Genomic DNA, 18340 nt, shown 5'->3' with positions numbered 1-18340 from the left:
GTGTGTGTGCATGTGATTGTGTGCGGTGTGTGTTTGCAGTGTGTAAATCCAGCCTTATCTCTCCCACTTGATACTGTAGTGAATATGAACACACATACACACATACACACACACTCACGTGCTGTTTTGTGGAGAACAGCATAGCTCCCCCCCCCCATCCTCAGCGCTGCCTGGGGCTGCTGTGTCTCCCAGTCCCTGATACATACATACATATATATTCATTATCTGATTAGCTGACACGTTGTGTTGAAACCAGTCACAGCCCCGAGGCAGGGCATGGATTTCATTTAAAAAGTATCAAAGGTTTACACGGTGCTCGTTTTAATCAGCATGTTTATCAGGCAGAGAAAAATTGCAGGAAGGACCACAGGGAGAGGGTTATCTTAAGGACCAGTAGCTTGGGAAATTTATAATGGCTACAAGGTAATTTACTGGCAACCTCCACATTCATCCATGTAGGACTGCCCCTGTTTATAATTACAGCCCATGTAATATACTAATGAACCTGCAGGCTGTTGCATTCATGCCACTCTTCTTAAAGAGAGAGGGACCGATAATTCAGGGTATCATCGTGCTAGTTCGGTCGGCAAAATATATCGTATAAAGTATACATTAGTGTTTGTGTTTAGATGCACATGGATGCTATTATATTAATGCTTAATATGCGTGATAGAATGTTACTATATTGCACCAACATAGTTGACATTACTTCAGTTCAAACAGCAGAAAAGGCTTATGCGGTATTTACGGACATGAAAGTACTGCAAGGAATGGTTAGCCGGGTTCCTAGAAGGCCTCATGTCTAATGTTGTACCTTGATCTCCTTCATTAATCTGTCTTTATGCCAAGGTGAAGAGTACCCTACTTTTGTCTGAAGACGGTATGAAATTAAAGACCGTACTTTGAGCCTAAAACAGCCAGTTTGAGGCCAGGCCGAGCCGCACATTTCCATATAAGTTGGATGTCCCACCCTAGGATAACAGGAGTTCTCACTGGTGATGGACTTACCAGATGATTGCGGTATTGGTGTGGAATACCAGTCGGAAACACAGAATGAGGCTTATTTTTAAAAACAGCATAGCCCTAAGCTATGCATGGATAGAGCACTGGTGGTTGGGCTTGAGTAGTTTTTGTCACTGGTGTAGAATTCAGTGTCGCTCTTTGAGCTGGTCTGTGTGGTTTTAAGAGTTTTGGTAAGACCTATTTTCTGAAATCACTATGGATTATATATGTTGCCAATGAAAATACCTCAGAACATTTGCCTGAAGTCAACTCTGGAAGAAAGAATGCATTCAGAATGGTCTTTGTTCTGTATTCAGTGGCTGTTAATGGGGAAATGGCAACTATTTTTGTTCATTCACCTTGATCCTGGACCCATCGTTTCCGCTGTGGGATCCTTTTCCGCTGTTGGATTTTTTACTGCCTTTGCTTATTTTTTTTCTCCCCTGTTCTTAGAATGGGCAGTCAAACTTTTTAACTAGCATTCATTGCTGCAACCTATGCTATCTATTTGGGGAGGGCACAGACAAGCATGTGATGTCAGCTTCTAGTTTTTATCACCCCACAAATAAACAGTCACCCAGGCATGAGTCAGAGGACTATGCCTCATTTATAGCTCTACAGGTGAACCTGCAGGAGTCCTAGCAACTGGCAAACCCAGACACACGAGTGTATGCTGCCGTGTGGGGCTACCAGCCACAGCCGGCACCGGCACTGTCCTGATTCAGTACCAGGCCCTGGGGCCCATCAGTGGACTGTAACAGATCCTTAACAGGATGAGCCACCCAGCAACCCTTCTGTGGGCTTTTCTCATCAAAGATGGATCCCCTTTCTGCTTCTCCATATTGAAGACTGTAAATATGGTTTCACTGTGGCCCTGTAGTTAGTTGTACTCAAGGGTTCTAATGGAATTTTGGATGTGACAGTGAGGGAGGTCTTTTGCGTTCATTCCCGCATCACGGTGGTTGATGTTTTATGATGAAGGGTGAGATGAATAAACTGTTTCATATGATTGTATTCCAGTTACTGTAACGAGACTGTGTCCTACATTCTTACTGCTTCTTATCTTGACAGTAGGAGAACGTAGAAAACTTTTAATTCAGAAAGGATTATAATTGGATTAAAAATTAATGGGCCAGTTTCATGGACATAGATTAAGCATAGTCCTGGATTAAATTGAGCTTTATATGGAGAAGCTACAGTCAAGATTGAATATAGTAGTCTAGGACTACGCTTAATCTGTGTCTGTGAAACTGGCCCATTTACTCCCAAAATAAACCATTGCCCTGGAAATATTAACTTGTCATATGTGGACACAGTAACATTAACAGTACTGCATTGTTATATGTTAACTAACTACAATTGCTTAGTTTTGTTCAATTAAAACAACAACACTAATGTACGCTCATAAGAACTTAACTTAACTGGAATCCAGTAATGTAACCTCTAGTTGATCAATCCATGTTAAAATATTGACTGTGGGCACACAAGACAACAAACTCAGTTCAGAAAAAAAGTTGTCTGTTTTTTTTTGTTGCTTAACTACTTGGAGGTGAAAACAGAAAATCATTGAAGCGTAAATGCCCCACTGAGGTCTTTCCAAATAGAATTCGTATGAGGTAATGTTTGTGGATGACAGCCTAATCTCTGCTGTGAGTGACTCTCAGTTTGGGGCATGCTCGGTCCCGCCCCGTTCCCTTGACTGACTCGTGTAAACAGGATTTCGGTCATATTTTGAGAGGTGTCTGCGAGGCAGAACTGGCTGTTATTGCAAGCTCCGGCCCATTGTCTTTCGAGCGCACAGTCAGGCTCACGCGCCACCCCTGATAGCCGGGCCGTTACACAATGCACCAGGACAGTGTGGTACAATACAATGTATGAACTTTTAAATTGGGACAGAATGGCGTGATCCTGGTTGCTTGTTGTATAATTGGTGATTATCCCAGTAGGCTGTGAGGAAAGTTCTGATGCTGCAGGTGAGTGGGCAGGTATAGGGAGAGGTACAGTAGAGCAGGCAGGTGTAGGGAGAAGTAAGGTAGAGCGGGAAGGTGTAGGGAGAAGCAAGGTAGAGCAGGCAGGTGTAGGGAGAGGTATGGTGAAGTGAGTAGGTGTAGGGAGAGGTAAGGTAGAGCAGGCAGGTGTAGGGAGAGGTAAGGTAGAGCAGGCAGGTGTAGGATGAAGTAGGGTAAAGCAGGTAGGTACAGGGAGAGGTGAGGTAAAGCAGGCAGATGTAGGGAGAGGTAGGGTAGAGCGGGCAGGTGTAGGGAGAGGTAGGGTGGTGCAGGCAGGTGTAGGGAGAGGTAGGGTGGTGCAGGCAGGTATAGGGAGAGGTAAGGTAAAGCAGGCAGGTGTAGGGAAAGGTAGGAGAGGTAAAGCAGGGGCTCGGAGAGCTCGTGTGGGCCCATCTCCGCTCCGGCAGACGCTAGGCTGCAGATTAGAAGCCGGCCGGGGGTCTGGGGCTGTTGTTCTGCTGCAGGCTCCAGAAACAGCAGAGCCAGGGCGAGGAGGCCTCACCCCGAGGGGATGTCTGCGGGGCCAGGAAGGCCCTGATACCGTTACTGTGTAAACATCCCCACGGCTTATCTGATGGAGGAAAAGACGCGTCGCGGAGCAGTCTGTTTTCTTAGACGCTGTGTGCGCGCGTGTGTGCGCGCGTGTGTGCGTGCATGCACGCGTTTATGTGTGTGTGTGTATATATGTGTGTGTGTGTGTGAGAGAGAGAGAGAGAGAGAGTTGTGTGTCCCATGGTAAATGAGAGATAGGGAAATGGAGACTGAAAAAGTTGACATGCTGCTAAATTGTGATACAAGAAAGTGATGCAAATGAACTTGCGTTTGTACGGGTGCCATTTGCTGTATTGCGTAAATTGCTAAATACATGCATTTTCACACTTTCCTGGGTTATTGATTAGAAAAGTATGAAAAAATGCTGCTTGGGCTTTCTATTTATAAAAAAATGAAATATTGACAGTCGATGGCGGCACTTTATAGCTCTGCGTGACCTTTTAAGGCGACATCACCAAACCGTTAAGGCGATGATAATGGGGTGGCTGCTAATGATCTGTTTGATGTGAACGTGTTGTGAAGCTTCCTGCTGAATTACCCTGCTTTCTCTCCGGCCTGTTCCCTTCTTCCAGGAAAAGGAAGGAGTTGAAGCCGTGTCCGTCGGAGCCATTCTGTCAGACTACCAACGAGTCCGGGTGGAAAATGTGTAAGCAGACCACTTATCTCTACTCAAGAAAACACTTTTGAGTTCTTTCCTTTTCTATGTGTTTTCATCTCAACAGCAAAACTCAAACCCAGTTTAATTTCTGCACCATTCAGTTCCACTCAACAGCAGGATGCAAACGCAGCTTAATTCCTACACCATACTGTTCCACTCAAAAATAATCTAAGTTAACATTTTTGTGCTTAATGGCTCCAGTTTTGTTACCTGAGGGTTGTGTGTTCCTGTCCCACAGGTGTCTAACCACGGCTACACAAATAGACTGGATCACCGGTGGCGCTGCGTCACTCCAGTCCTAACCGAATTACATTTTGCGCGGGTTTAGACCCAGACCTTGTATAAATTGGGCTGGAGTTTCCCAGAGACCGCGCAGCGAGGTAGAGCACATTCGCTCTGTGACTGACGCTCGGACGCGACCCTTTGGCCCCGCGCGACGGCGGTCCCTCTCGCGCCGAGACCCGCGCTGTCAGACGGCCGGCCCTCGCGTCTTCCGGCACGTTCCGCGACGAGCCCCCCCCCCGCCCCCTCGCCTGGCGTTTTCCAGCGCCGCGATAGAGCGCTCTGCATATCAACAAACAGCCCTGTCAGCCTCCCATTGTGCCGGCTTCACACCTCGGGGCACTTGTGTGAAAAGACAGGCCGGGGCCCGAGGGCTCGGGTCCGATTACCTGCGCTATCTGCGCGCGTGACAGGCGGGAGTGCGGGGAGAGTGCCATTAGCCCCCGCGTAATTACACATTCACAGTAATTTACACACGGTCCCTTACAGAGGGCCCCCGCGTTCAAAGGGGACGGAGGCTAGCGTAAGCGTCTCGTTGGCGAGCGGCCCGACGAAGGTAAGCGCTAATTGCCTTTGAAAGCCGCGGCGTTCTGGCGACTGTCCGGCCCGCGTCCCGTCCGACCCCACCCTCTGCCACCTGTCCCGTACGCGTCCCGTCCGACCCCACCCTCTGCCACCTGTCCCACAGGTGCACCCGGCTCCGGCTCCAGCCCCTGGCCTACCTGTGGCGCCGGGACCAGGAGGCGCTCCTGGGAGAGATGATATCATGTGACCTCCACGCCCTCATCATCAAAGTGGCGGCTTTCGGTAAGCGCGCGGGGGCGGCGTCCGTGCGGGGGGGTGGCGGAGGAGGGGGGCGGGGTGTCGCCCTGCCCTCGCGCCGGCGTCTCCCGCCGGGGGCCGATCGCGGTCGGCGCACGTCCATCTGTCGGGAGGAGGGGCCGGGGGGGCGGGAACGGAAAAAAAATAAAATAAAATAAAAAAACCAAAAGCCGAAAATGATCAGTCAGGCTTCAGACGAAACGTTGGGGCTGGTGCCAGGGGCGAGAGAGAGAGAGAGAGAGAGAGCGCCAAAGTGGAGAACAATGCGAGGAGATAACAGGAGAGGCGAGCAGTTGGAAAATGAGCGCGGACGATTATGTGCCATGTCAATGAAGGCTGTCAATAATGGCGCACGCCCCCATTGTCCTGGAAGAAAAGGCCGAGGGGTTTTATTTTTACCTTCTGAAATACCTTGAAACGCGCGGGGCGTGCAGCGAAGATTAAAATCTCGCGTGTCTCATTTAAGGTTTTAAATGGCTTTGCGAGAGGGAAAAGGGTTAATGTATTGTCACCTGTTTTGTGCGCTCGGCCGTTGTGGCACTTTCGGGGGGGAAAAAAAAAAGTGGATCGAGTTACTGAAGTATTGAAGTAAGATAGCTTTTTTTTGTTAAATGAGTGTGCGCAGATAACTACCTGTATCTACTTAACAATGAAGTTGTTTTCTGTGACAAAGGAAGTGATAAACGATAATTGCTCCTTGATAGTTCTTTTTATTCTCAGAGTGTATGTCACAATGCGGACGCTTCTTTCTCGCGTGCGTCGAAGGGAACGCTTGTTGGGGTAAGTTGTCGTAAGAGGGGTCGGAGTAGAGCAGTGACAGGCCGCGCGCAGCTCTGCGAGCTGGCGTAAAAGAATCCTGGGGTCTTCTGATGGACGTCCCGCTTTTTGCCTTTTGTGAATGGCTCGGGTGTTAATTGTGCATAGTGTTAAACAAGGAGAATGTTTCTCACTACAGAAATTTAACAATGCGCCTTTCCGCGTTTGAAGACGGAGACAAAGCGCGCGTAATTACGTTGAATCCCGGAGTTCGTTAGCAACCGCTTCTGGTGTCAAGTGTTAAAATGAAAACGCTCTGGAGATGGGGTTTTCAACATGACTTTAAACTTTTTGTGAATTACTGAGATCGGCGTATTCAAACAGCGCTGTCAATTTACTGGTTTTGCACGTCTTCCAGGGCAGAGCGAGCGCTTTTCTGGCGGTGGAGAGGTGGAGAGCCGCGCTCTTGTCTTGTGTATTGAGCGCCGGGGAGGCCACACTTTTTCTTTGATATGAATGATCATACAGTACATCTTATCTGTCCTGGGTGAATGAGGATGAGAAGAAGAGATGTAATTATGCTAATGGCTCCTTTTAGCTCACCTTCATCTGGTCGCCGAGACAAAGCCTCTTTGTGTCTCGCCCAGGAATGTTGCTATCTCTGAACATCGAGAGTCTGGTGAAATTACCCCGAATAATCCCCCCCACCCCCCGCCCACAAAATCACCTTGCCTCAAAGCCCAGTCAAAGACTGACAGTGCCACTGAGCTTTCAGCCTTTTCTTAAGGCAAAGTCATTTAAAAGCAAATTCTCTGCATTTTTGAAGATTATAATGAGAAAGAAAAGCTACCCCAGCTTTCTGTTTCCCCCCCCCCCTCTCTTCTCTCTTGTCTTTTTTTGGCTACAGGTAAAAGGGTAAGATCTTATCGTCCTTGGTTTCTCACCTGCCCTGAGGCTGGTGTAATTAGAAATGAGAGAATTGAATAGTCAGAGTGCTCTGGGGCTATTAGGCTCCACTCAAATAATTGCGGCTTTTATTAGAGCGAGTTAAGGCAATGGGGTGTGTTGTTATAAGTATTGGGTGACGCTGGGCATATCTGAGAGAAGGTTACTTGCACAGACCTCAGGTGTAGATTATAGAACGGTCTTTCCAGGTAAAGGGTGACTGGTGCTTTTAAAACACAAACCCTCGCCGAATCCCTTCTCACTGTTTATTGGCTTACAAATGCATTTGAGCAACTTACACTGTTCCACAAGTTTTCCTTTGGACGCTGCTTTTGGCGTGACACGTTTTCATAATTTGATACTTTGCCGTTCGTCTGGCACTGACAGAAAATAATTAGCAGCGTAATTTGAGTTTGAATCCTGTTTTTTTTTTTTTTTTACAGTCTGACAAAGACAGCTAAAATTGTGGATGACTCATTATCGTAATCATTGCTGTCCTTTTTCCCCAGTTCATAGTACAACTTGAAAAAAAGTATGGCTGCCATTGAAAAAAATCCATAACGTTTTCACAGGTACATACATATTTTTATTATATTATTTATTTATAATGTGTTCAAAAGGTTTTGTAAAAAGCACTTACAAGTCATTTTAAACATGAACATAAGGTGTACACATTGAACGTAAATGATCTTCAATGGTCTAAAACATTACAAAAAGAATACCATACAAAAAGGACACTGTGTATTTGACCATTTTAACATCTTAATATTTTAGTACATTTAATAATGTTACATTTGAACTAACTTCACAACAAAGTAACTATCAGAGATTTTCTCAGATAACCTGGTGCAATATGTATATTTGTATTGAATTAAACAGTAATGACCATTTGCAAAGTCATCCTTGTTGAAACTGTTTCAACAACCATGAAGGAGGCAAATTTTGGATTTATGGTTTGAAAGGAAGTGACCCTGTAATCAACAGGAAGTGAAGACTTGTTGCCATTCCAGTGGCTCAGGCCATTCACAGCGGCAGCAGTACTGGAATGTTCTGTTGATGTTTGTGGTTTGAAAAGCAATAAAACATTGTGAGCCATACAATTGCATAGCAGTTTTGGCCTTGACATTGTTTAATTTCCCCCCGCTTTGGTTAAACAGTCTGTGGGTTCTAATGGGTGCGCAGGAAAACTTAGCAGGTTTCCAACTGTGAAATGAATGCACTGTATTACAGTAACCAGAGGTGGATTCAGTAATATTAGGGCCCATTTCAAAGTCTTTACTTCAGCCCACTTCTCCCACCTGGGGCTGTTTTAGTTACAGTGCAGAACACTGTAACCCTGAGTGAATCAGTGCCATTTTCTCATCATCTCTCTTTGCCCTCGTAGGAACTTATGTGCAGGAGAGAGAGAGAGAATGTTCGTAATAACTGCTTAATGCTTTGGCGAAGTGAATGCTGATTTGACACACAGGCGATGCTCATTTTGTTTAATTGAATTGATCTGCGAGGCAGCTGATTAGATGGTAAAGATGACCATTGCTGGTGCATTTTTAAATGTATGTGTACTGTTTCACTGCAAGCAAATTCTAAGCATGCTTTAGAACTGGAGTGAACTTACTTTGTTCGCATTATGCACTTAATGCTCTAATGCATGTTTTAGCCAAAGAGGCCAGCCATACCAGACAAAATAAACATCACCTACAGTCACTGTATAGTTTTAGGGACAGTGCATGTATTTTGTGGTAAAGCCATTAGCCTAATATTAAATTTTACCACCAGAGCATTATTACCCTTGACCTCGCTGAAAATTTAAGTGTGTAATACTGTGTACAAAATAGATAGTGGCCTACTGCACGTACACTCTATTTTTAATTCTTTATGTGCGTAGGTAATTCCCATAACAGGCCCCTTTTCTCAGAGTTTGGATTAGGCGCAGTAAGATGATCTTGCGCTTAAGGGGTATTTAATCACTTTTGAAAGTCAATACGAGAGCGTAAGTAGTGCGCAAATTACAGTTATGCCTGTGTGGCTGCTTGCATTTTTTTTTTTTGCAAAAGCGCCACCATTGTCCTCAGTGTTGGGTGAGGAATTTTGTTAAGTATTTTTTTATACACGCATTATTCTTGTCTGCGACTGTCAGTCTCGCTGTGTGTGTAAACAGAGCTGAGAAAGTGAGAGGTGTCACACTGTGACAGGCCAATGGAACAGCCATTCTGTGTCGTTTCCACGGTGCCTGCTGTTTCCGTTGTTATTTTGAATTATGGCTGTCATTTGAATAGCTTTAAATCTTCACAGTATTGTTAATTTTATTTATTTTTAGGGTCAGCTCAGCTTACTCTTAAATGTAATGTGAAATATGTTCTGCATTTACGCCGTGGAAAGGCTGATTAATTTCTACTGTACATCGTTCCGCTGGTGTAGAATTCTAAAAGCACTATACCTTAATTAACAGGTAGGTTACCCTGGAGATTAAATGTGCTGTGTCACCTTGGGCCAAGTGTTAATATTTCAGCCATGCAGTCAGTGTGATTTAGTCTCTGGTATCATTTGAATATGTAAAACTTCCCTTTTGTGTTATTAAAAATGATAGCGTCATTAATATTTCTATTTATTGCCTTTGTCGTATCTCTTAGGACTTGTTCACAGAGGATAAAATCCTTGGAAGACCGGGAGATATACATCTTATGAGGTTATAATTGCACTAGTTTTTATTCATTGGATAAAAAGATTAAATTTCAGATGTGAAAGCATGTAGAATAATCTCCTATTATTCTACTTGCAGACTCTGAATTTCAGATAAGGACTCAGGACAAATTTGGCATATACCAAAATCTTATCGTCTCGTGTTGTTTTGGGTTTTTCCTCTCTTTCAGATTGGGTGATAGTGAATGTTATTGTTTTCAGTAAGGTCTTTGAGTGCGTTGTTCAAAGGATGAACTAGCTCACCTTCTAGCGGGAAGATGTTTATTTCAAGATTTAAAAGCTAAAATGTTACACATCAAGAATTCAATTTCTTTTCTTTCTGTCTGAAGGCTGGGATTAGAGCCAAGCTGTCAGGTGCGTGTCAGATCTTAAGAATATCCGTGAATGGCTGATGTTTCTGCACCGGTATTATCTCAGATCTCTCTTTTTATAATTTAGCTTTATGCATGAGGTGGGACAAAGAAGCAACTAAAAGCAATAGTACTTTCAATTAAGCAGGCAGATCTATCCGGGCTTTACTTTTTCTGCTTTTTTCTTACATTCTCTTGAATGAAGTGGGGGAAAGTGAAAAATTCCTTTGTGTTTCAATAATTGCTTGAGATTTGCAGGTCTAACAAGAACTTTGAAAAGATTATGAATTGAGAACATCTTTCTTTAGTTATACATTGGCTTTGAGGGCTTAAAGAGAACAGACGGTTCTGTTTTTTTTTTTTTTGGGTTATTTTTGCAGTTTATTGTTTAATGTATGTTATAAATAAAGTGCAAAAATAACAAAAAAACAGAAGCTTATGTTCTCTTTAAGCCCTCAAAGTGTATCCGTGTAACTAAAGTTTCACGGAAAATGCTGATAGTAATTGTATTTATTTATTAGTTTATTTATTCATTCATTCACGTCTGTTCTAACTTGACACTTCCAGAAGTTATTTGTGGATTGGGAGGCCTGAAATTAATTTCCTCACCGTCGTTCTGTCAGTTTGAAAGTTCACTGAATTTAATTGCAGTTTTATAGGATAATACATGATAGAATCCTTTTAAAGGCAAGACATTCTTTTTGTTACTCTGAACCCCATTTCTCCAGAGTGCACAGAACCTGTCCTTGGAGGCAGACAAATGGTTGCTTCTAGTGGGATTATTTGGGCTTAATGTGGCATAATGAGGGCAGGTAATTGGGTTTAGGTCAGGTTGTAAAACAGGTTGAGAAGAAAAGGGATGTGATGGTCATGTAAATGAGAGTGGAGTCAGGCCACATAATGGTGGATGAGACTGCTGCCTTCCTTTCGGTTGTGGGGTGGGAGTGAACTTGCTGAGTTACGTTTCATTCTAGGACGTGTATCTTTTGCTGTTATCTGTGCGGGCTTTATTTTATGCAAATATACACTCATTTACAGCGACTGCAGGATTTGTAAAACAATTTATATCCAAGCAAAGGTATCTAAGCACAGGCTTCAGAAGAGGAAAGTGTTTTTTAATTTTGGTTCAGGCTGAGATGGTAAATTTTCGTCTGTGTTTGTTTTTCTTAAAATTTACATTTCCATGGTTGCCTGCTCACTGAATGGTAAAATTCTGCGTAAACATTATAAAGAATTTAAAGGAAGCAACCCCACTCAAATAGATATAAGTTCCTCATATGTATGTATTACCTAGTGCAGAAGTCATTGCCCTGTACGTTTGTGTCTGTGACTGTCACCACAGACACAATGTCAGTCCGTAACCAGCATTGCGGGAGGGAGGGAGGGAGGGAGGTTTAATATCAAGCAAGAGTGATGAGGCTTAACTAAAGGAGAAATTGCTTAAGTTGGTACAATATTATACTTAAATTGACATGGCATTATGCTTCCCGGATTCTGAACCCTTTTGTCATATGCTATGCATTGACAATTTTTATAAATCCTTTAATCACCATAAATTCATATAAATGCACTTCATCCATGCACAGATTACAGTAGCGGAAGGTCTAGCCGTCTGGGGTCTGCACTCCACACCCATATCTCCACGGTAACATTGAACATCTCTCAGATTAGCTGGCTGCTGAGTGATGTGCACCTAATGTGCATTTGAAGTAGCGATGTTAGCTAACCTGTAACTTTCTGATCTGTCAGTTATTTTTGATCTACCTGAAATCTATGTACAGTTGCTAATGGATTTAGATGTAGTTGAATACCACAAATGGCGCATTTTAAAAAAGTTCAGGCTATCATCCCTAATGGCTAAATATGGAGTTGTGTTCTGGGTAAATAAAATCAAATAAGTTTATAAGTAAATACATAAACATATCCAAAATTTGGAGTTGGAATTTGGATATTGAATTAAACTTCTGTGTAAACTTCCATTTCCCTTGTAAAGTGGCAGTCTCTCTGAAATGATACCTGACTCGCCAAACAAAAGTGACCGGTCAGACTGCCCTAAAAATACAGTTTTTTTTTGTAGATAGTCACTAGGGATTGGGCTTTGTCATTGTTGTTGTTCAAGGTAAAATTGAGCTTGTGGTATCACATATGATAATACTTATATGATAATAAAGTTGCCGAATTTTCAACATTGGCCCTTATGTTAAATATTAATACATTTGTAAATATTTAATATAAATCTTTTTTCTGCAATGTAGAATTTATTTAATTACCTAACCAGATTTAAATCTTTAAGTTGAGATTCAGCTAGCTGGGCAACAGAATATACTAAATCGTATGGTGTTGTGTTCATCCACTATCATTGGTCTTTGCCTCCATTTTTTTTGCGATGTTATAGTTTTTGTACTGTGTGCTGTATATGAACTATTTAAACATTAGCGCTTTCCAGGAACGGGAGTCTACCTTGCCTGGCATCGCCTGGTCAAGACCCCTGGTGATATCGGGGCTCGCTCCTGCTAAAGTTCACATTTTGTATAATATTTTATTTAAGCAAATTAACTTAATGAACATATTAAAAAATCAACATCCTTAAAGCAAATTGAGCCATTAAAATTAGTTAAAAGGCATGACTAATTAAAAAGGATATTAAAGTGAATTGAATTTTAATGCCTTTTCCTTATTACCTTTGTATAGGGTTAAGATGAAAAGATGTCAAGATTAGATATTCTCACACTAATTAAGTCTGCTGCTCCCCTGGGTGGAGGACTGGGCCTCCTCGCTCTCCTCCACCCCTCTTCTCCCCCCCTCCACCCCTCGTCTCCCCCCTCCCGCAGTTCAAACCCATTTGAACTCAGTTTTGAATTACTTCTCATGATAACTTGAAACATATTTCATGAGACCTGCTCCCCCGAGGGCTCACGGTTAAGACGTCGACCTTTGGGGTTTTAACTTTTTTTTTTTTTTTAAAGAGGGAAAAAAATAATCAGTCTTTTCACTGGAATAGTCCCCCCCCCCCCCCCCCCCCCCCCCGTTTTATACAGAAAAGAACTGTTCACTTTCTCACATTCTTGGCACTGAAAAGTTGCGGCTTGACGTCGGCACACCCACGCAGACTGCAGTGGAGCTTCAGGTGTTGTTGAGGTTTGGATCTTTGTAGCGATTTGTAGTGAGTTGGTTTGTTGTCGCGATCACAACCAATCAGTGAATCGAGAAGCACAACATGATGTACCCGGTCAAGACTTAACTTTCCCATGCTAGTGTCATAAATCGGTGTGAGGATGATTGGCATTGCTGTATTGGACATGTGCACATACTGTATGAGTTTCCAACAGTTGTCTTTTGTCAGCCAAGCACATTTTAGTGTGTTTCTGATTGTATGCATATTATTTCAGAGCTTTATTTGTAATCTAGATGTGTGCAGAGGCAGTGCTGCGTTTCTGAGCTGTAAAATGCTCTGAGCGTAGTTCTGTGAGGAAAACCCTTAAGAGAACGTGTTCTGAATCAGAAGAACCATAAATCATCTCTGTGAGGTCCTTTGACAGGGTTTGGTACGTTCAATTTTGTGCTGTGCATTTTCACATGCTTTTCCAGACTGGTTATCGTCAAATTCCAACTTGATATACATTGTGAATCATATATTTTTGAAATTATATAAAAAATTATTTTATGTTAGAGATCAGCCTCAGATGCCCTTGAGTGCATTTCTTGTGGTTTATTGTTACAAAGAGAGGCATATTGTGTAGATACGTACAGTCTGTCATGGCAGGTGATGCTGCCATTGTGAAAAGGCTGTTGTTTGTGTTCAGTAATGGCACTCGGTGATTGTGGCCTTGTCAGTCTAATAGCACTCCATTTCAGCCCATTGTGTCTGGGCTAAGCTTGAGAGCAGCCTTTAGTTCTGCATAGCTATTCAATGGAGCGTCACTGCTCTCAACTTTACTGGCAGTGCTTCAACAGACAGGATTGTGCATCTGCATCGTAGGAATTAAGAACGAATAAACAGGAAGAAGCTTTGTTTTTTTGCATTCCTTTTCATTTTGTTTAATAGCTTATCGAATGTCTTGCAGCAGGTAATACTTATCTTGGGTGTAAGCAAGAGGCGTATGCTATTTGTATGAAGAGCTGATTGACTCCATTATGTGGGGAAAGGTTGTAAGAGGCTGTAGTAAAATCAGGATTTGTTTCCCCAGTGATACATAGACACTGCACACAACACATACAGAACATCCAGGGTTGATGCTAATATAACATGAGCAAACAGGTTAATGGAAGTGAAGTGAAGGGATGAGAATGTATCCAGTACATATTAACCTTTTGAAGAGTAGGTGTTTTCAAATGTTGTTTTGACATTCAACAAGTCAGTATTCTAGAACTCCATTGCTTTCGCTTGCCAGTAGTGATTGTGACATCAGCATTAGAATGTTCAGTTAAGAAGATTCTAATGGCGTGTTTGTGATCTTACTTCTCAAAGGGTTAATGCATGGAGTTTGTTTCCTTGTCACTGCTGCGCAGCTGAGCGTTCCAGGTCACGGTTTGGGGGTCAGCGCGACCGTCTCTGCTGCGTGTAGCTTGGGGAGAAGTCTGAATACACAGCCAGGGCCAGCGGCCGTGTGCGCCGGGCTGGCCTCACTGAAGGGCAGGCTCCAGGAAGCAGAGCTAGCTCTTCTGTGCCAGCTCCGTGTTCCTACAAATATCTGTAGGCGCTGAGTCACTTCCACGCGCCGTTTAAAGAGAAAGACAAATAAACAGGATTTTTCCAGTTTACATTCGCGGAGGAACAAAACAGCGCTCACCGCTCAGCGCTGAACTGAATACTGCTAACCTTAACCAAAGAGAGCCGTGCTCACAATTAGCAAAAGTCAAATAAATATGTTCTGAGCCGAGTTACGTGTCTTTTTGTGCGAGAGATTAAAGTCCTCCCTGCCCCGTCATTTCCAATCACTGCTTTCTGTCTGTGGTGCGATCCTCTATTTCTGTGCTGTGTTCCTGGCAGGTCTGGATCCTGAGAAACATTTGGGGAGGTCTCTGGGGGAGATGGAGTCCTATCTCAAACAGGTGGGACGGAGCCTCACTCCAAACCCTGACCCCTGTCCTTTCTGTGTTTCATAATGGTGTTAGCGTTATGGAAATCAGATTACAGAATGTGTTAATCCGTGACAGGGTCACATAAAATCCCCAGGCCATGTACTACTTGTTCAATATAAAACTTTGAGCAAGTACAAATTGTACTGTATAAGAGGTGGGGCTTTCTATTCTTTATGAATAATGACCTTATGAGAAATAGGCTTAAATAAGAAATTTATTAATATTGTGCATTTACCCTCATATAATCAAGTCTGTTCTTCTGTAGTATACCATTTCATAATTTTGTTTCATTTTTTACCCATATGAAAACACAGTAAGCAAAGGTTTTCTCTACATGTTTATTCTTTCTACCAGCTTTCTCAGAAGTATGGAGTCCACATTTGTGGCGAAGGGGGAGAATATGAGACATTTACCTTGGATTGTCCTCTGTTTAAGAAGAAGATCGTAATGTAAGTGTTGCACTGAAATCCTTCTGCCTGCTATGAACTACACTGTGCTAGTTTGTGTGCTTTGTGTCAGTGTGGTGTGAAGCACTGGATCTGTTTCTCCTTTACACTGAGGGCAGGCACTTCACCCCAGAAAGACCCAGCTTACCTACATGTGTGGCTGTGCTACTGGACATACTGAATAATCATTGGGAATATGGGAGTTTTTTGAGGAAAATCATAGTTTGTTTAATATTTCCGATTGTAGGGGAAGTGGCCTTTGTCTCTCTGGATTATGTGTTGATTTTATTTGCTGCAGAGACTCCATGGAAACAGTGATCCATTCAGCAGATGCGTTTGCTCCTGTTGGATATCTGCGGTTCTCGAAGATGCATCTAGAAGAGAAGATGAACGTAAGTCCTCTGGCGTCACGCTCTCAATGACATTCAGGATACGGTCATTCAGGTTATTTATATTTGCTCGTACTATTTTTTCCTCCTTGCGTGGTAGGGGAATACTCTTTTCCACTGGCTCATCATGGAAAGAGAGACTCACGCTGAAGCTGTATACCGACCGAGCTCTTGGGGGGTTTCTGTTTTTTTTTCTATCTCTGCTTGTCCCACTTAGACGTCTGCAGTATTCACCCGTGCCTCAAACTAGGCCCCGCTTAATAAACACGTCTGATCGCATTAAGGCACTTTGCGTTCAGGTAGGTGGAGGGGCCTCTGAGGCTTTGTGGCTACACCCAGATTGCTGTCATTCGAGAAAGCGAAGGAAAAGGTTATTCTGGCCCCACAGACAGAGCGCGCTGCCTCCTGATTGGCCCTTGCCAATTTGGACCAAATTAAGAGCTCTGAGTTTTGATTTTATTCCCCACTGTTCCCTGCTTTATGTATGACTTGGCAGCTGGAATAGTGCTTTGGTACTGTATTTTATTTGTTCTGCTTTGATGCTGTGATCAAAAATCCGGATGCAACAATATCATGAGTAATCATTATTCTGAAATATCAGCTGAATGTTGCTCCTTAACATCTTGTCCAAATGTGTACAAAAATATAAATTCAGTACAGTTTCCCTCTTTGTCATGTGCATGATATCTGTCCTACCATTTGACAGTGAATGCTCTGGTAGGAATGCATCAGAAACCCACGTGAGCTGTGTGAACCTACCGTGCGCGCACAGTGTGAAAGCCGTGCATGACTGCAGGCGGTGCGGGCAAACTTCGGCTTGCAAAGATGTGCCCTGGAAATGCTAGCGTGTAAACATTGTGACCCAGTTCAGTCCAGTTACATCGCGTGTCGTCACGTCTGAAGTTGGATGAATGCTTCAGGAACTAGGGTGCTTTGCATGCATTGGTGAGATTTAGTCCAGGCTAAAGGCACCTTTAAGGATACTCCCATTCTGCCTGTACCGGGCCTTCTGGGTAGTATGTCCAGCTGTCAGATCCTGAGGACAGCTTTGCAGGCTGTAGTGGAGAGTCTGTGGGGGTGACGGCCGATTGGCCGTAGCCTCATCCAGGGAGGGAGGGATTGGTTTATTCAGCAAAGTATTCCCAGCCTCATTGTGCATTAGTGACTCTGTTGGGCAGCTTGGCGCTTGCCTCCACTAGCAGGAAATGCAGCCCTCCTATGCAGTGACTGCACTGCATGCAGCATGCACACTGAGGTTCATGCACGCTAACCCTTAATCTTTAATGGAGTGAGAACGGTTCAGCTTCGAGCCGGGCTTACAAACACAAATATTTGTGGGCGAAAAAAGTTAAAACGCCATGAATGGTTGTGGAAAATACTGCATTGCTGCCTACAATCCCTTTCAGACCAGGGTGGGAAAGCCAGTATAGCATCTGAAATGGTTTCTGCTCTTATGCCTGAACATAACCTTATTTGCCCAGGCAGTCATTCATTTAATTACAAACATCAAACTTATGTTATTTTAAATTCCAAATTTCGGGTCCAGAGGTGATTCTTAAATGTTTACACATCGTTAAACCTTAATTAATCATGTTATGAAAATATGTCATCGCCATTAAGGTTACTTTCTAAACTACTACCCTTTGATTATATAAGGTTTTTAAGGTAACTGTAGAAAAACAGGGCAAAGTAGTTCAGCAGAAAATGTATTTCAAATTAAATAAATGAAACAGTCTGGATTTTGTTGTGACATTTTTTGCAGTATACATTTCTGTTGATGTCATTATTCATCTTTCAAAAACATCTGTATTTAAATACCGGAATGCATTAATGCATCAAAATTCTTACACATTTCCCCAGATGAATATGTTCATGAAGAAATAGTGAAAATCGTTGCATTATTAAATCTTATTTCACAAATATGATAAACCGATCTCAGTCAGGTGAGTACATGTATCACACCGTGTATGTTAGAGTGGTTTACACATATGGTAATGTGACTGTAGACTGACCTTAAAATAAAGTTTATTTAAAAAATCCAGTAACTGCCGAAATAGGCTATTGGGATACTGGTGGTAGCAATGTCAGTGACCAGGCAGTCATTGTTATGTTTGGACTGTGGCATGCCTGTATTACTGATACACAGAGTGGTGATTAACACAGCGCTCAGCTATTTGGCCAAACACCTAGAGCTTGAATTATATCTCGGAGTGCTTGGGCATGATTTCAGGTTTGAATACATTGCGGAGATCAAAGGCGATTTGTTAGAAAGGCAGGTAGTAAAGCCTTTTGATTCAGTTCACGGGGAATTCTTTGTGGAAAACGCGGCCTGTCAAATGAATGGAAT

General features: G+C 43.1%; 1 protein-coding gene across 1 annotated transcript in view; it reads left to right on the top strand.

The window, feature by feature from the left end:
* Positions 1–18340, top strand: part of dph6 (diphthamine biosynthesis 6) — a 67659-nt gene that overhangs the window by 16922 nt on the left and 32397 nt on the right. The window contains exons 4-8 of the mRNA XM_035430362.1: positions 4136–4209; positions 5192–5310; positions 15067–15128; positions 15513–15607; positions 15903–15996. Of these exons, the coding sequence (XP_035286253.1) occupies positions 4136–4209; positions 5192–5310; positions 15067–15128; positions 15513–15607; positions 15903–15996 (444 nt within the window). The remainder of the gene's footprint in view (positions 1–4135; positions 4210–5191; positions 5311–15066; positions 15129–15512; positions 15608–15902; positions 15997–18340) is intronic.

This window comes from Anguilla anguilla, chromosome 1, assembly GCF_013347855.1.
Source record: "Anguilla anguilla isolate fAngAng1 chromosome 1, fAngAng1.pri, whole genome shotgun sequence".
Taxonomy (NCBI): domain Eukaryota; kingdom Metazoa; phylum Chordata; class Actinopteri; order Anguilliformes; family Anguillidae; genus Anguilla; species Anguilla anguilla.
This window is presented reverse-complemented; position numbering and strand designations above follow the sequence as displayed.